Source organism: Ictalurus punctatus, chromosome 18 (assembly GCF_001660625.3).
Source record: "Ictalurus punctatus breed USDA103 chromosome 18, Coco_2.0, whole genome shotgun sequence".
Taxonomy (NCBI): Eukaryota; Metazoa; Chordata; class Actinopteri; order Siluriformes; family Ictaluridae; genus Ictalurus; species Ictalurus punctatus.
In genome coordinates, this window is record NC_030433.2 from 484,126 (window position 1) to 507,500 (window position 23,375).

Here is a 23,375-nt window from a genome sequence, read left to right on the forward strand (position 1 = left end):
TCTATACCACGGCACCTGGGAGCTGGGCTTGCAGCTTATCGTGTCCCCAGAAACATTATGTAGGTTTTTCCTTTAATATGTCACCCCCTGTGTGTTTTATCCTCAGAAAGGTGCCCTTACCTTTTCTCCTTTAACTCCAGTGTCTCCTTTCAGTCCGGGTAGTCCAGGAGGACCCTGACAGAGAGAGAGAGAGAGAGAGAGAGAGAGAGAGAGAGAGAGAGATTTGTTATTTGTGGACTCTTTTGCTGTAAAGTGTGGTAATCTATGTGGTATGTGATTTTGGGGGGGGTTTGCTACCATAGGTCCTGGGGGTCCATCGGGTCCGGGAGACCCAGGCAGACCTTGTTCTCCCTGAAAAAGAAACCAACAAATTAATTCCCTGAAATATATTAGTACTTAATCTATGCCTCAGTCCGCATATATTCTGCCAAACAATGCTGCAGCTACAACTGTGTTGAAAACCCAGTCAGTGTAGGTTCTGCGTCATCTCACTAATATATATGTCTGTCAATCCTGCACACCTGAGTCATATGTGTGTGTGTGTGTGTGTGTGTGTGTGTGTGTGTGTGTATGTGTTGGAACTTACTACTGGGCCAGGTATTCCTCGCAATCCTTCAGAACCAGGCTTGCCAGGAGCACCTTGGGGTCCAACAGGACCTGTCTTACCCTGTGGACCCTCAAGACCAGCCTCGCCCTGAGAAATAAAGACAAAGACAAAATATAGACAAAAAACTAGTAATGCAAATATACAGATGTGGCCTTTAAGCATGCGCGTTTTTTCATGCAGTTTCACGTGATTCGTCACGTGTGATCACGCGGTACCCTGCAGGCACAGTTCTAAGAATTTAAATTCATTTGTTGTGCTTTACATAATAACCACCAGGTGGTGCATGGAACAACATACTGTAGCTGAACACAGTAGAATAAAAATGCAACGTGTGGTCGAATGGTTCACATGAAAATATTACGTTTCTCATCAAAACTTACAATGAACCTAATTTAAATACGTTATTAATTACAAGATTGAAGTATATAAAGGAGCGCGATCGAGTCTCGATTTACAGGTACAATAACTATAGTATTTAAATTACCTTGGCTACTCCATGTTCCAGGAATAGTGCAGCGGTAATATGCGGAGTCTGTACGCCAGTTACCAGGGTACAAATCTCCGTTCAACTAACTCTTTTTTAAATTAGCGTTTTTAAACTTGCTTTTAAACTTGTTTTCATTTAAGCTTTAAACGTTTTCATTTTATGAATGCATTGTTGTCCTTTACCTTTGCTCCTTTCTCTCCCTGTCGTCCCTCAGGTCCTGCCACTCCTGGAGGACCCTAAATATAGAGAAATGGAATGAAAAAGAGAAGAAAATATGAATGTTGATAGACACACAGCTGGACAGACAAAAACAGATCGATAGATACGATTCACAATAGGCAGAAGTTACTTACTCTCTTTCCTGGAGGTCCAGTTGGTCCAGATTCACCAGTTGGTCCTGGAGATCCCTGACAAATTATCACAAATAAATAAAACAAGTGTATCTACACTTGACAGGTGCATGTGATTGATGATTGACAGGTTAACTCACAGGCTGACCAGGCTCCCCGTCATCACCTTTGTCACCAGGAGGACCATCCAAACCCTGATAAAATAGTTAGTGTCATGTTACTTTACAAATGATTATTGATTGTGATTTACTAACATAAAATTAACACATAAATACACGTCAATAAACAAATAATACATACATGTGGACCAGGCTCTCCAGGAGGTCCAGGGTCACCAGGAAAACCACTTGGACCCTAAAAAACAAAATAATTCATTAACAAAATAATGATTATAAATAAAAATAATTATGCTTTTATATCAAATTATGAATTCACAAGATAGCAATTTGAATTTATTTAGTAGTGTCGACACATGACTCATTAAAGATGACTATTCCTTTTTTTAATGCGTATATTTCTATTTTTTATTTCTCTAATGACAAGAAATGAATTAAATAAAAATGAATGATTAAATAGGAAGAATTATTAATTAGCAAGTTTACATTTGTTATAATTCTCAAAAACTCTAAGTTCTCAGAACTCACTGGACTTCCTTTAGGACCATCATCACCAGGAGGGCCCTTAGGTCCTGGTGGACCAGCAGAACCAGCAGGACCAGCTTCTCCTTTCTCTCCTCGTTCTCCTCTTGGTCCCTGACACACACACAATTCTCTGAAGTCAACATCCAGGTGTAATAAATGAGTAAGTTTGTCACACCGAGTCACAGTCGTTATTTTCACTCATCAACAACTAATACAATTATTAACTTCGATTATATTTATCAAGAAACAATACGTTAACTAAAACTGAGAGAAATTTTTCGAGCTGAGAAATTCTCATATGAAACAAATATAGCTAAAGTTCTGATACTGGCAGTGTAACGATGGCCCTTTCACAAACAAGTTATATTGTGTAATTATTCAGATTACAAATGTGCAATGTGTCGCAGTTGTGTTTATTTTGTGTGCTTTTTCGTGGCTTTAGATCACTGTATCATACCGGAGGACCAACGTCGCCTTGCAAGCCGGGCTCTCCAGCTTCACCTGGGTCTCCCTTTATATTATGAGAGAGAGAGAGAAAGCAAAGTGTCAGTAAACGTCACAGTTTTATTCTAGACAACACTGCTATTCATAACTCTTGACAGAGCCTGTCTATGAAACTCGACCGTGACACTTCCAACCCTCTTAACTTTTCATACAGTTTAAAGGCTACTTTTGACATATTGATCTAAAAGCAGTGAGTTTGGCTGAGTTCATACAGGAGTGTTGAAACAGGATAGTGTAGTATTCCTCTTCTTGTCTAATTACATCTCATTTTGTTTATAATTCATTCAGTTTTCAAACCTTCTCTCCCACAGCCCCAGGGTTTCCAATGCCTCCAGGGGGGCCTTGGGGTCCATCGGCTCCTGGAGGTCCAGAGGGGCCTCGGGGACCAGGAGGACCAGGTGGACCCTGAGAGAGAGAGAGCGAGAGAGAGAGAGAGAGAGGAAAAGAAGAGACTCACAAATGGGACTGAATTCAACTCATACTGCTCAAGATTAACCAAAATGATGTCTTGTTTGAGTCAAATTGACCTACTTATAAAAAGCGTCAAATTTGATAAGCATGACTCGATTTATCACAAGTATAGTGCAAAGATTACAATTAGTCCATGCTGACCAAAAAGTAATAACATAACATAATATAACAAACATTTGGGGTTTGTTTTGTTTTGTTTTTTAGCACTGCAAGTATTGTTTTAGTGTACATATTCACTACTAAGCATCGAAAAGAATTAAAAATATATAATTATATTAAAATGCTAAAACAATTACATTAAAAATATATACAGTATTACAAAACTATCAGAAATTTAGGTGCATTCCTTCTTACCATGTGACCAACATCTCCAGTTTCTCCTTTCTCACCAGGAGGTCCAGGCAAGCCCTGTGTGCAAAATAAACCCGGAGTGAATGACAAAGGCTTCATTCTTTTCTAAAAGCTTGTTCTGATTTATTTCAGAGCGATGGGGACAGTAATCACTAGTAAGTGTTAGCTGCCATGAGACAACAATAATATGTGCATTCTCACCTGAAGGCCAACAGGTCCAGGTGGTCCAGGGAATCCTCGTGGTCCCTCATCTCCTTTCTGCCCAAACAAACCCTGCTGTCCTCTCGGACCGGGCTCTCCATCAGCTCCCTAAAGACGAAGGGCGGGAGAAAGAAAGAGAAAGTTGAATCTCTTTCAGTCTGTCAGTATAGATCTAATGTGATGTCAGGAAAAATTAGAAGCAGCCCATTTCAGATAGGAAATCTTTATTATTTCCTACTAAGCAAGTGTAGCTAGTGTAGAATGTCCACGACAGGACTCACTCTAACACAGGACTAGGGTTACATTTTTTAAAACACTTTTTTGCTAACTACAGTACCGGTTACAATTTGAACGTTTGTGACCAAACGTTTGACTGCTAGTGCATCTCAAATGAGAATTTTGAGAAAGGAAAGAAATGCTTTCCTGATCTTTTCAGGGGAAATGCATCAAGTGCACAAGTGAAACTGCACTGATGACGTTAAATGTTATGACATTTGTGATAATATATTATTAATAGCTTATTTATATAACTTAGCGTGTTAAAGCATTCTGAAAAGAATATAACACATTATAAACATATAAAATGTAAAGGACTTTTTAGTCCTTTTTTTTGCTGAAATATGTAATAAATAAATAAATAAATAATACTCACAGCAGGACCAGGTGCACCAATTGGCCCTTGGGGGCCAGTTGGCCCAGGAGGACCCTGAAAAAAGACGCAAAAAGAAAAAGAAGCGGGGAAAAAAGAAGCAAAAAGAGAACTGTTTAGGTTGTTGCATTTGCATTCATATTATAACCACCATCTAGAGGTAAAGAGGAAAAAATGAAATAGACTCACCTGCTCTCCTTTATCTCCTTTGCTACCTTTCTGACCAGGCTCACCGATCTCACCCTGTCAAACAAAATATATTTCTACTGTAAAAGGGACCGATGAGTATAAATTAAAGGGTAATTAAAAATAAAGGCAAATAAGAATTTTGGTCTTTTAGAGCAGCCATACCTTATCTCCATCTTCTCCCGGAGGTCCAAGAGGTCCAGCAGGACCTGGCAAACCAACAGGACCTTGAATACCATCTCTACCAGCAGGGCCTTGAGGTCCTTTTTCTCCCTGAAGAAATAAACAGCAAGATTGAAAGATTTGTAAAAATGAAAGCGTTAAAGAAAAGGCAGAGCCTGTAACAGAACGTCACCTACAAATAGCAATTATAATCTTCACTACTTTAATCGAGGCATTTATTCAAGCAAACGGAAACAAGTATTCTACAGAGAAATTTCACGTTGGCGCGGGATCTGAGCAAACTTTGTTTTACCGGTGAGCGTGAGCGGTACACGAGTGGAGTGTTCGCTCCGGCCGAGAGGAATTGAGCTGAGCGCACATGTATAGAGCGGAATATTGAGTGTCACATCGCTCCAATTCGCTCACATGCTCTGATAAGAATTAGAACATTTTTAAACAAAAGGTAGGAGTGAGCCATAAGACAAGGGGTCTGGTTCATGATTAGAAGCTCAAGTTTAAGTTTAGGGCTTGGGTTTAGCTGCTATAACAGGAAATTTGCACAGGTTAAGTGCTACTTACCGGTCCACCTTTCTCTCCAGCAGGCCCTGGGGGTCCCTGAGGTCCTGGGCGTCCAGGGGGTCCAGTGGGACCTGTCGGACCAGCAGGACCTCGCTCACCAGGTGAACCCTGGAAGAAAAGAGACAAGGAGAGAGAGGAAATTGTAAGTGGTGCAAAAAATACATGTTAGAAAAACTTAATCTAGTCATGTTGGAAAAGTCTTTTTTTAGAATGGTATATTATTATAATATTAATGTAAAGTTTTTACCACTGAACATGCCAGGTGCTTACTCTCCATGGCATAAGTGTCGAGTAAAAAATATTGATTATTTAAAACAGAGAGAGCTTTAGACAGAGAGAGAGAGAGAGAGAGAGAGAGAGAGAGAGAGAGAGAGAATCATAGACAAACCTGTACATATTTACTTACTGAAGAGCCACTGTGTAGAGCAGAGGACAAAAAAGGAAACAGGAAATAAAACAGTGAATATAAAAGAGGCACTGGAAATAGAGAGAACGACAGAGAGAGAGAGAGAGAAAGAATGATAGAGGGAATGAGAAAAAGAAAAATGGATGGAGAGATATGGTGTTTACTCACAGCAGGTCCAGGTGGACCTGGTGGTCCTTCATTCCCTTTCAAACCTGCAGTTCCCTGCAGAAAAAATAAATAAATAAATATAAAATATATATATATATATATATATATATATATATATATATATATATATATATATATATATATATGAAACAATTTATTTTCATGTTTCGATGTGTGGCCCCCTTTTTAAAAACATTTATTGTCATTTTTTGATGCTAAGCTGATTTGGTGCTTTTTGATTATCATTACTATAAAGCTGTGATCTCTTCACAGATGAATGTGTATTTATATATATATATATATATGCAGATGTAAATACAAGGAAGAAATTTGAATATTATAACATTTTACATTATTCCTTAAACAAAGCTGAGCGAATTATTAACAGTGCAGATGTTCCGTCTGGTTAAAGATCGCTTACGATGTAACTACAGTACTTTACTATTTTGCATATCATTTGAACAATGCTTTTTCTGTTAACAGTAGAATATTAAATTAAACTATTGTCTGTTTAGAATAGGATTTTAGACGCTATCTAGTTTAATCGTTGCATGTGCTCTCTTCGCTGTTGCATGGACATCGGTTTATTACGTTGTTCTTGACGATGTAATCTTGCTTGTTATTTTCAAATAAACGAAACTGAACTCTAATTGAGGTAGATATCATTAGGTTATATATCGGGTATTTTACAATACATTTTGATAACTGAACTGCTATGAAATGAAACTGAGTGTTGTAAATGTCACTCACAACAGTCCCAGGTAACCCCCTCTCTCCAGGAAAACCTCGCAGTCCTTGGGGTCCATCTTTACCAGCAGGGCCTGCCGGACCTGGATCTCCCTAAACACACACACAGCCCCATTGTGTTAGGGGTAGAAATGGGGCTAATATTTATATCCTGTCTTCATATTAAGCATGCATTCTTATGAATTTTGCATGAGACCAGGGTCTTTAGTACACACTGTTTACATGCATACGAGTCTGGTTGTATTGATGCGTGCATGTGTGTGTTCTCACCTTGGCTCCCTCTTTACCAGCAGGTCCAGGCAGACCTTGTTCACCTGGTGGTCCTGGAGGTCCAGGATGGCCTCGCTCTCCCATTGGTCCGGTTTCACCTGTTGCTCCCTGCGCAGCGAGAAATGGTTAATGAATGAGTTATGGGTAATGTAGTATTACACCTTAGCCTCAGCCTTAACAGAACTGCACTCGACAAATCACCCAGGATTATGACAGATAACGGATCAGTGGATTAGAGCCATTTTTAGATAATCATATTTAAATCCATACCATGTGTGTGTGCTGCTCTAAACACAGAGATTTTCACTGCAGGGTATTGCAGGATATATTGTTACTAGTAGGACAGGGAAGCTGTAGTTGATAGCTTAGATTTAGTTTAAACTTTATCAAAATGCATTATTGGTGATCAATATCTTCTTCTTGTGTGTGTGTGTGTTTGTGTGTGTGTGTGTGTGTGTGTGTACACTCACCTGAGGTCCTAGCACACCTGGAGGTCCAGGAGGTCCAGTCTTTCCTTGGAAACCCTATGGAGGGGACAAGTCCATTAGTGAGTAATGAAAAAAGTGGCAGTACAAGTGATTGAACAGGTGGAGGGACAGATGTTTGGATAGAGGGAAAGTTTGGAGGACAGATGTGCGATAGATGGAGAGATTAGGTGTAAAAATGGGCAGACAGAATGGGATAACTGTGTCTTGTAAAATGGGTGGGATTGACTACATGTTAAATTAAATTAAAGTTAATAAGGTAAACTTCATCATAATGATCAGAATCTTCTTCTTGTGTGTGTGTGTGTGTGTGTGTGTGTGTGTGTGTAGCATGGCTCACTGTCTCTCCTCTCTGGCCGGGGTGCCCAGGCAGTCCATCTTTTCCAGCTGGTCCCTGAAAAACAGAGACAAAGGACAGATGAGTGAAAAAACAGAAAAATTAGCATTCTATTTTCTTTGAATTGCAAATGTCACTCACAGGAGGCCCTTTAGGCCCAGGAAATCCAGTTGATCCCTGAGGTCCTGGCAGACCCTGCAGAACACACACACAATTACTGTTACTTGAGTAATTGGTTTATTGTATAGTTTTAAGTAGTTTTACTTGTAATTGAGTAAAAACTTTGGCTACTTTGTCCACCTCTGGAAATATCACATTGCCAATAATATTCAGTCCTGTAACTCAGTACTTAGTTAAAGCCCCTTTGGCAGTGATTACAGCTTCAAGTCTTTGTTGGGTATGATGCAACAAGCTTGCACACCTGGATTTGGGGACTTTCTGTCATTCTTCTTTTCACCATTGGTGCACAGCCATTTTCAAATCTCTCCAGAGATGTTCGATCGGGTTCAAGTCCGGGCTCTTGCTGGGCCACTCAAGGACATTCACAGAGTTGTCCCTTAGCCATTCTTGTGTGGTCTTGGCTGTGTGCTTATGGTCATTGTCCCACTGGAACATGAACCTTCGGCCCAGTCTGAGGTCCTGAACACTCTGGAACAGGTTTTCATGAAATATATCTCTGTATTTTGCTACTTTCAGCTTTTCTTCTACCCTGACCAGTGCCCCAATCCATGCTGCTGAAAAACACAACAACCCCCCCACCACAGCATGATGCTACCACAATCATGCTTCACCGGTGGGATGATATTGTGCAGGTGATGAACAGTGCCTGGTTTCCTCCAGACATGATGCTTGAGGCCAAACAGTTCAATCTTCATTTCATCAGACCAAAGAACCTTGTTTCTCACAGACTGAAAGTCTGAAAGTTTTTGCAAATTCCAAGAGGAGAGGCTTCTGTCTGGCCACTCTGCCATAAAACCCAATTTGGTGATGTGTTGCAGTGATGGTTCACCTTCTGCAAGTTTCTCCCATCTCCACACATGATCTCTGGAGCTCAGCCAGAGTGACGATCGGGTTCTTGGACACCTCTCTTACCAAGGCCCTTGGCCCTTCTCAAACTGACTGCTCAGTTCGGCTGCGTGGCCTGCTCTAGGAAGAGTCCTGGTTGTTCCAAACGTCTTCCATTTAAGTATTATGGAGGCCACTGTGCTCTTGGGAACCTTCAAAGCAGTAGCATTTTTTTGTAGCCTTGCCCAGATCTTTGCCTCAACACAATCCTGTCTCTGAGCTCCGCAGGCCGTTCCTTTGACCTCATGGCTTGGTTTTTGCTCTGATATGCATTTCTGCTATTAGGCCTTATATAGACACGTGTGTGCCTTTCAAATCATGTCCAATCAATTGAATTTAGCACAGGTAAAGTCCAAACAAAGTGTAGAGCCTTCTCAAACATGATCTAGAGAAATGTGATGCACCTGAGTGTCATAGCAAAGGGTCTGAATACTTTTGCCAATGTGATATTTTCTTTTTAATAAATTTGCAAAGTTATCACAAGTGTGTTTTTTGCTTTGTCATTATGAGGTCGATTGATGTTAAAAAAAAATGTAAAAGTATATTAACATAAGGCTTGTTAAAAAAAAAAAAACAAAAAAAAACATAACATAACAATATGTTAGAAAAAAATGAAGGTGTCTGAATCCTTTCTGAATCCAGTGTAAATGCACTGCTGATCAGTAATCTGTACAAAACAGGACAAGTATTGTAAATTCATACCCGTTCACCTGGTGGTCCTGGAGGTCCATCGCTTCCTGAATTGCCCTGTGGAGGAGCAAATAGGAATGAGGAAGGGAACAGTGTACACCCTTTATGTTTATGATTCATTACGCAGTGTTAGCAAGCTAACAACCATTTAGTTGACAGCACAAAACTTCCCAGTTACAACAACTGTGGTGTGAAGGAAGCACAACACCATACAGTACCACAGTGACAAACAGTCCCCGCCAAAATTATTGGAACGGCAATGCCAGTTTTTTTCTGTTTTTGCTAGACAGTGGGTACACTGCTATACGTTTGGGGTTGAGATCAAAAGACAGATAAGATACAATAGATCAGAACTTCAGCTTTCATTTCCTGATATGTACATCTAGACGTGTTAAACTTAGGACGGCAGACCACACAATTTTTAGGTGAGCGTTTAATATTTGGTTGCATATCCCTTGCTTGCAGTAACTGAATCAAGCAGGGGACCCGCTGACATCACCGAGCTGTGGCATCTGAAAACGTTCTTCTTTTGTGAGGCTTACACCACAGCATCTTTCAGTTGCTGTTTTTTTTTTTTTACTATGGTGCTACCTCCACCATGCTTGACCAATGAGCTTGAAAATTGTTTTGACTTTAATTAATAGGTTAAAATTTCACAATTAAGGCAGAAAAGGTTCTGACATGATGTACCTCACAAAAACCTGCCACTGTAACAGGGGTGTTTATATAGTTACCTTTGGTCCTGCTTTTCCTGTGGGTCCCCTGGGGCCTCTTTCTCCACGAGGGCCCTGAAGAAAGAGAGAGACAGAAGGATGGACGGATGAGCACTGTATCCTTTTAACAATTTTCCAGGCTAAACTTTTTTCAACATCCATCTGTACGCATGTGCTACTGTAGTAAGAGGAATCTTACAGTAGGTCCTCGCTGTCCTCGTGGTCCAGGCTTTCCAGCTGTTCCCTACAGAAAGAAACACAAAAGAGAGCTAGAGACAGTATTTGTCACAGCATTTATATTAGTATATTGAATGTATTGGTTTGGAAGCCATGATGAGTGTGTGGGAGTGCGTGGAATCTTCATCATACTGCCGTACCCTTGTTCCCTTTTCTCCATTGGCTCCAGGGAAGCCTTGGAATCCTTGAGAACCCTGTAAAGCACAGAAAGAGAGAATGAGAAAGAACATGTTCATTATGTCAAGGAAAAAGCCATGAAAGGCAGAGCCACAGAACTTACCTTTGGCCCTTGTCTTCCAGGATAACCTGGCAATCCTGGGACACCAAGCTTGCCCTAAAAGAATTCACATAAATAAAACATATAAATAAACAGATTCTAAATCAGGAAGCCACAGTCAGATTATTCACAGATTACTCTACAGTATAGAAATCTGTACACTATACATAAGGTTTAAAAAAATGAAATTTTTGTATTGCTTACACTTACATTTTTTCGGTATAATTGACTGGTTTTGATACACTGTATCATTTTCATCAGATCCAATCTAAATATCACTTACAAGTAAACATTAATGTGAGGAAATAAATGTCAAATATTGAAAGCTTTTTTTTTTTGCTGTTATATGATAGAAATCTAAACTATAGAAATACACAGCTACCGTTCATGTCTCTCTACGTCAGGGTAACACTGCAGCTACCCATATGTCTCAGGTCAAAGTTTGATTGCGCCATTTTGTGTATCAATGAGGAACTGTTCAAGAGAAAAGTGTGATAAATCTAAGAAGTGATCCCTTGTTTATTTTCAGGCACTGCTGAAGGAGATTACTTTATTAAATACTCCCTCTCTCTCGTTCTCTCTGTCTCGCTCTCTCTCTCTCTCACACACACACACACCTTCTCTCCACTTGCTCCAAGAGGTCCAGCATCTCCAGGAAGTCCAGCTCGTCCTTTAGGTCCCTCAGGACCGTCCTCTCCTCTGGGTCCTGCAGGTCCTAGCTCACCCTGAGTCACACACACACACACACACACACACACACACACACACACACACACACACACACACATATTACTGCAGTGTACTAAAGTGTTGTTGGAACTGGATTAAACTTTTAATGTCATTGCTAGGTTGAGAACCCACAAATCTCAAAGTCATTAGAGGTGCTGTGGTCACTGATAAAGGGCTAGTTGATAATTAACATGAAATGTGGATATATAGTATTTAAGTTTGTCTATAAAAGTCTCACACGGTGTTTACCACATGCTGTACCACTGCCTCACTTGCTTCTACAGTATGTTTCTGTTGCTGGTCAGAATGATCTACCATCCAAAAGAGATATATCATCAGGCCAGTCGTCGTCATGTCATGGCCATTTTTCATTGATAATCAAGCTCGAGTTTGGCTCACACATTGTGCATTAATTGTATACCTACAACGTGGCTTGGGAATCAGTTGAGGCTTGGGAATCAACAACACACTGCAATGCATTGTCTACTGATCTGCCATGTTTTCTGCTTGAACTCCTTCCCATTAACAGCTCATTAAAACACAGGATGTAAATGCTGCATTTGGATTTTGTTGTGAAAATGAAAACCGCATGACATGCTGAGGGAGAGCTCCAAACACAAAGAACTTCACAGTTATAGATCCTGTAATCTTCTTGGCTTGTTTTCCTCATTTTATACGTTGCATGTGGCTTGACTGCATGTTTGTAAAGCATTTTAAAAATGACATATTATTGGACATTAACGTGATTGCGTTCCCAAAATTGTCTTCCCAATAAGAGTATGCTAGTGATTTCATTTTCCTCAGGCCACGGAACTCTGGAAATGAAGGTAACCGAGCTCTGAAGCTGATCCTGAGCTCCTTCAGACCCGCTTGCAACATGATTAAAGCTAAAACTCCTAAAGAACAAGCCATATGATCTTAACTGAACATACAGTGGGCTAGATATCACCTGCATGAACTACTTTAATGGTCATAACACAGTAAGTTTGGTGGATCACTGCTGTGTGACACAACCTAATGTAAGTAAGGTACAAGGTAAACTGGATTTCCAGTTTATTAGATTCCAGTTTATTTGGATCATACATCCTGTAGATAATAGAAAACAACTTACCCGATCACCCTTGATACCCATATCTCCTTTAAATCCAGGGAAACCATCTTCTCCCTGAGGGAAGTTAGTAAAAGAGAATGAATACAACTTTTTTTTTTTTTAATATAAGAAAGAACAAACAACCTTTTGGATTAGAGCAGGACGTAGACAGACATGACATGAAGGCACACTGTACCTTTTCACCCTTGTTTCCTTTTAACCCCCGAACTCCATCAGCACCCTAGAGAGAGAGAGAGAGAGAGAGAGAGACAGATGTTAAGATTAAACAATAAAAAAATGTGAAAATAAAGCTCCTGGTCAATGGAAAATCATGCAAACCGAGATCCATAGTTCAATGATCTGTTTTTATATGTTAGGACATGAGTAAGGAATAAAACAGCACTATGCATGTTGTTGTAGGGAAATAATTACTGCCAGGATGGTGTGATATGACTCTTCTGTATTAGAAAGCTTAGAAATTGGACTCTTACCAATGGCTAACACTAGAGACTCCTAACATTTTTTAACTCAATATCTCATTACAGAAAGCTTCAGTAAATTACTTACTTTTCTTTCTTTCTTAAATGTTTTTTAATTCATTTATTGTTAGCCTTAGATAACGCAGACTGTCCGCCATACAAGTCACTGTGTACGTGGTTACTATAGAAACAACAACATACTCGAACGAGCGCATTAATATTAAGCAATTAAACTGCATCCACCTCTACTGTCAGTACTACAATTAATCGAAATATTCTCTGGCCAAAAAGTACGTCAAAACAATGGCAACATGCAGAACCCATTATGGGGGAAAAACAAGTCTAGCACATAATTCAGGAGGAGGAGAACCGTCTTTGGTAGCTATAGTGTGAAGTTACTGATTATCAGTCAGTGATCTCATTCTGAAGGAAACTCTTAAAACTCGTCTTTTAACTAAATATAGAATTGTCAATAATTACAAACATCTACACTGGTCTTGCCTGAATGAAACAGAAATCTTTTGATAAGTCCAAAGCTGTCTTTTTTACTGGACTGGGAGAGGTCAGACCAGCTCAGTCTGGAATTCTGGGAGATTATCGTGATTAACTGTGGGAGCACTTACCTTCACACCTCGGGGGCCAGGATATCCGATCGGTCCTTGTGCTCCAGGTGGTCCCTGAGAGAGAGAGAGAGAGAGAGAGAGAGAGAGAGAGAGAGAGAGAGAGAGAGAAAGAGAGAGAGAAAGAGAGAGATGGAATAATAAGAGATCATATCAGACTTTGGATCATAATATAACAGAGAGATAGCGAATATAAATCAGATTTTTCTTACCATGTGACCTTTCTCACCAGCTGGACCTTCCTTTCCTGGGTGGCCCTGTGTGTGTGTGTGTGTGTGGGGGGGGGGGGGGGGGGGGTGTAAATTGTGAGAGATTACTGATTAGACAAATATAATCATAGTTGTACATCATAACTATAAATTTCTCAGATATGTTATATATGCAACTTATAATATTAAAATATGTATTGTATAGACATTTTAACGCAGGCAGTTTATATACAAGCTCTATCACTCACACATGGTTTAAATATTTAGGTTATAATACTAAGGCGTAGTTTATTTGTATATACTGTAACTATATGATGCTGAAACTCTCTCTATATTATGTTTTCTGTACCTTTTGGTTTATTTTGTTATCGTTCATCCACAACTCTACAGTTGCTGAACCAAAAAAACCTCTTTGTTGTAAACTACATTACGTGAAGCTGGACCTTACTTTCATGGGTTTTTTACACTGTGTTTTTCTGTGTGTGTGTGTGTGTGTGTGTGTGTGTGTGTGTGTGTGTGTGTGTGTACTTCACACTGACCGGAGGTCCATCAGCTCCTGGCATGCCTGGTAAGCCTGGTTTCCCTGTTGGACCCTGAAAAGATGAAGAAATACACCAAGGACGTGTAGTCATTCTTATATTCTCTGATCATTCTTTCACATAATGCTGATACATGAAACCCCCCCACACACAGAATCACTGACGCACAAACACACACATTACCTTATCTCCTGGGGCTCCGATGGCTCCTTGAGGTCCTGGAAGTCCCTGTAAAAGAAATTCCAGGTTAGTTCAGTTATCTCATTTCATAAAAGCTTGCTCTGTTCCAGTGTTTATCACCTGGGTTATCAATTGAAAAATAGAGTTTAGAGACTGCGGGGATGGATGATCAGATTCTCATTTACATTTATTCATTTAGCAGATGCTTCTAAACAAAGCGACTTACAAATGAGGAAATATGAGCAAAACATAACAGATGCCAGTTGGGATTTAATGAGTTAATCTTGCTGGTTTGACTGTGAGAAACTGACTGGTCTGTACAGAAACTATCGGTTATAGTGATCAGTTCATCATGCAGTATCATGGTCCCATGCTTACCTGAGCACCAGGGTTGCCTTGCTGTCCTGGAGGACCAGGCTCACCTTGAGGCCCCTAAGAAGAAAAATAGTCAATTTCCAATTCAAGAAAAGATCACAAACACAAAACCTCACACAGCACACAACTCATTTCATTTTGAGACAGAAAGTGTGTTGTCTTACTTGCTGATGGAGATATGAAGCCTATAAATTGTCTTTATATGTCAGTTTCACCTCTCTCTCTCTCTCTCTCTCTCTCTCTCTCTCTCTCTCTCTCTTTCAATGTTAATATGACTGATAGTCATCAGTGGCAAAATTAGGCATCCATAATTCATGAGGGAAAGTGAATACTGTAGATTTATAAATAAATAGCATGACATCCTTGCTAGCGTGTGTGTGTGTGTGTGTGTGTGTGTGTGTGTGTGTGTGTAAGAGAGACACACTCACAATGTTTCCTTTTGGACCAGGATGGCCATCCATTCCTGTCACGCCCTGTGGACAAACAGTTCATTCACATCATAAGAACCTATAATCAGACCATATTGAATTATAATGATTAATTCATTCATCTTCCATAACCCCTTTATCCTGGTCAGGGCTGTGGAATTATAATATAATTATAATTATAATACTGTATATCGTTTAAAACTAAAGTTGTATTTAGAAATTCAGAATGCAACAGAATATTATGTTGTGCTATTGCACAAACATTTGAATGTGAGACATACAGGAGTTCCAAGAGGTCCCTGAGGTCCTTTGGGTCCTAACAAACCACGAGGACCCTGAAATAAAGAAAGAGGATGAGATATGATTTTGGTGATAATGATGATGGCTGGTCAAAGAATCATCTTCACTTGTGGTAAAAATCTAATGCAATGATGTTTAAAAAAAAACAAAACATTTTGAAAATTACTCCCATGCTAATAGCGTACACTAATCTGTCGTGTATATATATATATATATATATATATATATTATAGCTGCTTTGTACAATGCACTATACAAAAAAAATAAATAAATAAAATTTCACACCACATGAATCCTGGTTCATCAGAGTCACATGAGCACTTCTGTAGAACCTCATTAACTAATTTATTTAATTAAGTTACAAGAAATTAAATTAATTCTCCCTTTCCCAATTTGCTTCGATTTGCAGGTTTATTGATGTCAATAACAGCTTCTGTTTGTCCTGACCTCTGCTTTGTGTAATGGACAGAAAGCTTACTTTAAACTTACTTGAGTTTCAGTGTCTCAGTGTTTCAGATAACTGCTTCTGTTAAAGTCTGTTAAAAATGTTTTCAGAATATGGAAAATATTCCTCAGTCCTGCTTGCAGGGCTTCTGCCGGATGCTTGGTAGACGCCGTTGTCTTTGTTTCTCTGTGATGCTTTTGCATTCAGTGTTAAATCAAATCATTTTTTTTATTTTATTATTCATATTTTTTCTCTTTTCTCTTTTTTTTTTGTAAAGTCAATCAGTACTGTTGATTAATGACAGAAATGCAGCTGATTTCACTATCAGCAAGGTTAACAGTGGTATTACTTTTGTCCGAATAAGTGTTTTAAAAAAAGGTAGACATGTTTAGTGGCTAAACAGATTCAAGAGCACATGTGCTTTGTATAATTTAGTGGGCTCTCTCGGTGAAGGGTTGGGTGACGGGATTGTTTGGGATATATTTGGCAGTGGTGTGATAAAGGGCTTTGCTGTATGACGGTGCAAATGGAGACGATGTTAGTGACTGCAGAGTCGACTGCACTAGCTCCAGGAGCTGAGCAATGTGTGAATCTACCTCCAGGGTTTCTCTCTGCTCTACTATAAGCTGCGTAGAGACCAGCTCTCTGCCACTCTGTACAGTTCAGGGACTTTAAGTCCTGTATTTCCATGGGCTTAGGGTTTGTTCACAGTCTCATCACAATGTTGAGTACAGTACAGAGTAATAAATCCCTCTTTGTCTCTCTCCTATGAACCGAGTGTGTGTGTGTGTGTGTGTAGATTGGAACTCACCGGTTCGCCAGGAAGACCCCTAGGTCCAACCTCACCGTCGTCTCCCTGGCACATAGGAAATAAAATCAGAGGTAAGAAAGTTGTACCCAGGGGTGGCACTAGGGCTCGGCTACCAGGGCTTAACCCTGAATGTTTTCAGTAAAGCCCCGAATGGTTTTATTACCTTGGCTTGTATTCATCACTGAGTTTTCATGCGCAGTAAAATAACACCCATTAGAACCGCAGATCTGCTTTCTGCACATTAAACAACGTCTACGTATGTCGTCCTTCACTCCCAACAAATACCGCCCACCGAGTCTAGAACTAACGACCGACATGTCAACTGGCCAACCTTCCATAAAAAGTCACATACGATCCAGCCAATGAGATTAGAACTTTTGGATTTAATTATCGTGATCAGAGAGACAAGTGTGTAAGTGTGTAAGTGTGTAAGTGTGTATGAAGAGAATCAAAATATTTGAAATGCATGTTTAAAAACTAATGAAACAGCATCAGCCAGGTTTAACACTGGAACAGAAAACTGCGGCTCTTTCACGCATCTGTAACCTCCTGTTTTATCTTATTGATTAGATTCTAATCCGGCTCTAACAACCGAAACCACCATCTGTTAAATGAAGCTAAATATATGTTTGAGTATATATATATATTTATATTTATATAATATATATCTGTGTGAGTAGAAGAAAAGCTAGCGGTTACAGTGTCTGACCATCCATCACACACACACACACACACACATCCGCACACACCCACACACCCACACACACACACAAACACAATTCCATGAAATGATATCTGTGTGTGATTCTTGTAGTCTATAATGGGTTTTTACGTAATCTGGTCTGGATGAGTAATATGGTTTGTGCAAGATTTCTCTCTCTGTTTAATTCTACTTGGCTTCAACAAGTGTTTGTGTGTGTGTGTGTGTGTGTGTGTGTGTGTGTGTGTGTGTGTGTGTGCGTGCGTGTTTGTTATGTATGTATGTGTTCCTACAGAGAAAGAATATATCATTTTTAAATAACATGCACGATGAATGGATAAAGAGTTTTTAGCGATTACAGAGGATCTTTATTTTTTTCAATTGTGTATTTATTTATTCTCACAAAAATGAATGCAGTGAAGGTTATTTATTTATTAATTAAAATATCGAAAGATCTAAGCTTGTCATTTTGCCACGTCACAGGTGAATGAGCTACTGCAGGAGAGAGGAGGCTAGGGGAAAAGAAATACAGAAAGGGGCAGAAGACTGTAGTAAGGATGATTTTATAAATAATGTCTATAGAGGTGAAATAAAGCAGATGGTAGATGTGAAGGTTTTTCAGTTCAGCTCAGGCCAGTGTGACATTTTAATTTTATTTTAATAAGCTATAATGAAAGATTTACCTCTTATAAATAAATTTCCAGTGTAACTTTGAAACACATATTTTAAAGTGCATCCTGTGTATTATGACGTATACATGGATGTCTCCGGGCTAAGCCCCAGGGATCCACCAACCCTAGAACCACCCCCGATTTCAGCAGTGAGAGACAAAGTAGTGGAGGAAGAAAAGAAGGAGATGATGGCGGAGGAGGAGAAAAAAAACAAACCAAAAATACGAATGTAAAGAATAAATTCCTCACTCTTTCTCCATCCTCTCCTGGGGGTCCAGGGGGTCCTTGAGGTCCTGACTCACCCTAAAATACAAAAACAAATACTCCATAAACGTCATGTGTGATGGAACCTGTTGAGTGTTAGGAGGAGTTGTAAAAATGTTATAATGCAAAATTAATACATAAATTAACCAATTTATTATTATTATTATTATTATTATTATTATTATTATTGTCATTATTAATTGTTTCGACAACTTTGTGCAGGTCGAAACATGAACTTGTGTTAATCAGGACTCTGTGGTGGCCAATTCCTGTGTGAAAACGATTCCTCATGCTCCCTGAACCGCTTTCACAATTCGAGCCTGATGAATCTTGGCATTGTTATCCTGGACTATGCCTGTGCTGTCAGAGAAGTAAAAAAAACACTGATGGGATAACCTGGTCATTCAGTACATTCAGGTTCTCAGCTGACTTCATTTTATTGCTGCGTGATGTTGCTGAGCCTAGACCTGACCAACTGAAGCAACCCCAATTCATAACACTGCCTCCACAGGCTTGTACAGTCGGCACTAAACATGATGGGTGCATCACTTCATGTGCTTTCCATCTCACCCTGATGTTTTCGCTTTGGAATTGGATAAATCTTGACTCATCAGACCACATGAAATTTTTCCATTACTCCACAGTCCAATCTTTATGCTCCCTAGCAAACTGAAGTCGTTTTTATCCGATTAGCCTCACGCTGATTAGGCCACACAGCTGTTCAGTTCCAATCCTGTAAGTTCTCGTCACATTGTGCATGTGGAAATACTCTTACTTTCACTATTAAACATGGCCATGAGTTCTTTAGATTTTTTACGATGTGACTTCACCAGGCATTTTAAAGATCTCCGCTCATGTTCAAGAATTTTAACATTCGTATTTCTGACCGCATTTCTTCCTCACGGTTTTAATAACGCGTTCAACAGTTCTTAACCCCATTCCAGGGATTTCAGCAAACTCCTTAGTTGTCTTGTTTGCTTGATGCAGGACAATAATTTCCATCTGAAACATCTTTTCCACGACCATGGGATACGTCTTCCGACATGGTTGTTTACAGGTTTTTTTTTTTACAGTTGCTATGACAATTTTTTCAATACTTTTAACAATTTTTCAGAACTCTTAATGCACCGACAACAAACGACTGGCAAAACGGTTCATTTCATGCCCAAAATCACACACATAGTAAACAACTCCAACACTAATTTTCTAAATACAATAATACACTAACACAATAAACTATGTCATAACAACACTAACATCAGATGGAATTACAGAAACTGCATTATTTTATATGACACAAAGAAGACAGACAGAATTGCTGCAGTAAAGGCTCTATTTGCAACACGACATTACTGTAAGATATTAAAAATATGCAATATAGCTGCTGTTTACTGTGTGAAAATACAAAATATACAAACAGAAAAAGCCACAGAAGAACAAAAACAAAGAAGAAAAAAGTCATTTTTAATCTGCCATACAGGCATACAGTCACTGTAGAGTAAAAAAGGGTCAAATGACTGTATTTACACTTTGCAGTGAGAGGAGCCCTTAGACAACATCATACCTGTTGCTTTCTTGAAAAATCCGGACAATGGATGCCACTGCGTCAGGGCTGAGATTTGGTTGCACTCATGTATGATGGACTGGGGTTTATGACATGGTCTATGATTGTAGCTCTTATTTCATCAGGTACCCTAGCTCTGGCCCTGCTCTGAGCGCCACCACGCATTCTAACTCCTCTCTCTCTACGTTGTTCTCGTCCAGGTATTCCTCTCCCTTCTCCTGGTACTTGTCTTCCTCTCCCTTGTCCTGGTGCTCATCTTCCTCTCCCTTCTCCTGGTACTCACCTTCCTCTCCCTCGTGTAGGCATTTTTCTTACTTTCTTTTTGTTGCTCTATATTGTTCCTTTTCCACACAAGTTCAGCCCAAAGAGGTCGACTTTTACTGTATACCACATGGCCATGCGATTGAAAGAACCTCAACACCTGAGTGTGTTTCCTAGATGGGAATCAGTCGTGGTTGATCTATTTGCATAACTTCAGTCAGCTGTTTCTCAGTCGCAATGGAATAAAATGCAGGGGATATATATGTGTTTCAATTCACAATATGAATATTAGCCTATAAGTCAGGTTTAGAACATGATGTTATCTGTTCTGACGTACAGTGTGAAAGTATTTGTAAATCTGTCAGTAAAGATCCATTGTTTTGGTCTCGGTTGAGCTTGTGTGTAAAAAGAAGTTCAAGCATTTTAAATTTGTGTTAACTGTATGCATTTTGTGTCAAAGCAATGTCAAAGAAATGTGATAACTGTACAGCCTACACAGACGGATGCTGCGCTAACTGTGTTAAGAGTTTAGGAAAATTGTTAAAATTATTGAAACAATTGTCATAGCAATCGTAAAAGCCTGTAAGAAATGAGAAGCTACACACTGCATCACTTATGATTAAAAGACTTGCTGCCAGCTGAAACATATTAATGACTGAAATAATGATCCAATCATAGGCTCTTAAGAATTTTCTTATTTAAATCCAAACAGCGACCTTTCTTTGGTCAGGCAGTGTATAAGGAAAAACATGTAAATTGTTACAGTTCATGAACACAAGGTGGCGCAGTCACGAAACCTCTTGGCTGCATTCACGGCATGGTCCTGAAGGTACACATCAAGTTCTATGATACATATCTGCATTGCTGAGATACACCCTCACATCCTGTTTGCCAGTGTGTTAAAGGAGAATGGCTTTGAATATCAAAATTCCTTGATAACTTTTCTTCAGACAGGTCTCAAGATGACGGGAGTTACATTAGGTGAAGATTAGACATAATTTGGAGGAGGATTACCAAAAATGGCAGTTAGATGTAAGCATTTTTATCATGGTCCTGAGAACGCCTTCCAGGTTTTGTGTCGGTGGGCAAAGTCGAGATACAGCCTTCAGATTTGTCAGCCCATTACAGGCAAGACATTTGGAAAATTCAAAATCCTTTTGATAGGTTTTGTGAGGCTTACTCTGAAGATGACGTCTGCCAAATTTGTTGATGATTGGACAAAATTTGTAGGAGTAGTGACATAATCCAAGATGGTGGAAATTCTAATTAGGCGGAATAGACATCTTGACCAATTAAATCCGGGGACACCTGGCTTTTAAATTTTGGACACGTGGTTCAAAAGTTATGAGCGTAACTTCCAAATTAGGCCCAGATTTGCCCCAAGGGTGGCACTAAAGCATAGGCAGCACTTGGCCCAAATTTACTCAAAATGTTCCTTAGACCCTCCCCAATCAGACAAATTTCTTTTTACCAGATGGTTCTATGGGCTGCCATAGACACCTTAGCCAGAAGAAGAAGAAGAAGAAGAAGAAGAAGAAGAAGAAGAAAAAAGGTAGAATAACAATTCGGTGCTTGGCCCCCTAAAAAGAAAAGTTAGAATAGCAATAATTTACAAATTATAAATAACAAACAATTACTTGTCACTTACCCGATGTCCCTTTTCTCCAGGTAATCCAGCTAGGCCATCAAAACCTCTGTCTCCCTGCATAACACACACACACACACACACACACACACACACACACACACACACACACACACACACACACACACAGTGCGTGGATCAGTAGGATTATTGTAACATTACTGAAATTAGTCCTGACAGTCACCGCTATCTCCTGACGTATTCTGCGTTTGAGGTGAAGTTGGAACTTGTAGTTCTGGTAAAAGCCTCAACATGTCAACTTGGGGTCGTCGTCTTAACCACCAGTTCTTTCCCCGTTCAAGGATTGATGTCAAATCTACAGTGGCGCTTGAAAGTTTGTGAACTCTTTAGAATTTTCCGTATTTCTGCATAAACATGATCTAAATCATCATCAGATTTTAACCAATATATTATACTCGGTCATTGATGTATTGAGGAAAATGATCCAGTATTACATATCTGTGAGGGGTGAAAGTATGTGCACCTGTGCTGTCAGTATGTGGTGTGACTCCTTGTGCAGTAATCACTGCAGATAAACGTTTGGGGTAAGTGTTGATCATCTGCACATCGGCTCGGAGGAGTTTTATCCCGTTCCTCAGTACAGAACAGCTTCAGCTCTGGGATGTTGGTGTGTTTCCTCACAAGAACTGCTCGCTTCAGGTTCTTCCACAACATTTCTACTGGATTAAGGTCGGGACTTTGACTCGGCCGTTACAAAACATTCACTTTATTCCTCTTTAACCATTCTCTGGTAGAACGACTCGTGTGTTTAGGGTCGTTGTCTTGCTGCATGACCCACTTTCTCTTGAGATTCAGTTCACAGACAGATCTCCTGACATTTTCCTTCAGAATTCACTGGTATCAATCACAATTCATTCTTTGAATATATGATGGCAAGTCATCCTGGTCAAGATGCAGCAAAAGACGCCCAAACCATGATACCACTCTGTGCCACTCTCAATATTTCACTCTGTGTGCACTCTGTTCAGTCACTCACATCACACCACCATGTTTCACAGATGGGAGAAGGTTCTTCTGCTGGAATGCAGTGTTTTCCTTTCTCCAAGCATAACGCGTCTCATTTAAACCAAAAAGTTCTATTTCGGTCTCATCCATCAACAAAACATTTCCAATAGCCTTCCGGCTCGTCCATGTGATCTTTAACAAACTGCAGAAGAGCAGCAATGTTCTTCAGGCAGCTGTGGCTCAGGTGGTAGAGCGGGGTGTGTGTGTGTGTGTGTGTGTGTGTGTGTGTGTGTGTGTGTGTGTGTGTGTGTGTGTGCGTGTGTGTGTGTGTGTGCGCGCGTGCGTGTGTGTGTGTGCGTGCGTGTGTGCGTGTGCGTGTGTGCGTGTGTGCGTGTGCGTGTGTGCGTGTGTGTGTGTTCCGCTCAATCACTCACAGCCCAAGCGAACGCTCCACTCATGTATCGTTTACGCTCCCCGGTAAAACAAAGCTCAAATCCTGCTCTGGCATGGAATTTG

The 23,375-nt window shown here is 39.9% G+C and overlaps 1 protein-coding gene across 2 annotated transcripts in view; it reads right to left on the bottom strand.

Annotated features, from left to right (window-relative positions):
- col5a1 (procollagen, type V, alpha 1) overlaps positions 1-23,375 on the bottom strand; it is a 92,733-nt gene that overhangs the window by 10,810 nt on the left and 58,548 nt on the right. For both annotated transcript variants that reach the window (XM_053687786.1, XM_047161681.2), the window contains exons 18-57: positions 21,897-21,950; positions 18,409-18,462; positions 16,789-16,833; positions 15,514-15,567; positions 15,233-15,277; positions 14,808-14,861; positions 14,433-14,477; positions 14,250-14,303; positions 13,714-13,758; positions 13,505-13,558; positions 12,599-12,643; positions 12,424-12,477; positions 11,201-11,308; positions 10,587-10,640; positions 10,447-10,500; positions 10,269-10,313; positions 10,091-10,144; positions 9,369-9,413; positions 7,743-7,796; positions 7,605-7,658; positions 7,250-7,303; positions 6,780-6,887; positions 6,513-6,602; positions 5,763-5,816; positions 5,189-5,296; positions 4,613-4,720; positions 4,451-4,504; positions 4,265-4,318; positions 3,613-3,720; positions 3,415-3,468; positions 2,887-2,994; positions 2,543-2,596; positions 2,089-2,196; positions 1,745-1,798; positions 1,585-1,638; positions 1,448-1,501; positions 1,277-1,330; positions 587-694; positions 298-351; positions 121-174 (exon numbers count right to left, since the gene is read on the bottom strand). In XM_053687786.1, coding sequence (XP_053543761.1) covers positions 121-174; positions 298-351; positions 587-694; positions 1,277-1,330; positions 1,448-1,501; positions 1,585-1,638; positions 1,745-1,798; positions 2,089-2,196; positions 2,543-2,596; positions 2,887-2,994; positions 3,415-3,468; positions 3,613-3,720; positions 4,265-4,318; positions 4,451-4,504; positions 4,613-4,720; positions 5,189-5,296; positions 5,763-5,816; positions 6,513-6,602; positions 6,780-6,887; positions 7,250-7,303; positions 7,605-7,658; positions 7,743-7,796; positions 9,369-9,413; positions 10,091-10,144; positions 10,269-10,313; positions 10,447-10,500; positions 10,587-10,640; positions 11,201-11,308; positions 12,424-12,477; positions 12,599-12,643; positions 13,505-13,558; positions 13,714-13,758; positions 14,250-14,303; positions 14,433-14,477; positions 14,808-14,861; positions 15,233-15,277; positions 15,514-15,567; positions 16,789-16,833; positions 18,409-18,462; positions 21,897-21,950 — 2,565 coding nt within the window. The remainder of the gene's footprint in view (positions 1-120; positions 175-297; positions 352-586; positions 695-1,276; positions 1,331-1,447; positions 1,502-1,584; positions 1,639-1,744; positions 1,799-2,088; positions 2,197-2,542; positions 2,597-2,886; positions 2,995-3,414; positions 3,469-3,612; positions 3,721-4,264; positions 4,319-4,450; positions 4,505-4,612; positions 4,721-5,188; positions 5,297-5,762; positions 5,817-6,512; positions 6,603-6,779; positions 6,888-7,249; positions 7,304-7,604; positions 7,659-7,742; positions 7,797-9,368; positions 9,414-10,090; positions 10,145-10,268; positions 10,314-10,446; positions 10,501-10,586; positions 10,641-11,200; positions 11,309-12,423; positions 12,478-12,598; positions 12,644-13,504; positions 13,559-13,713; positions 13,759-14,249; positions 14,304-14,432; positions 14,478-14,807; positions 14,862-15,232; positions 15,278-15,513; positions 15,568-16,788; positions 16,834-18,408; positions 18,463-21,896; positions 21,951-23,375) is intronic.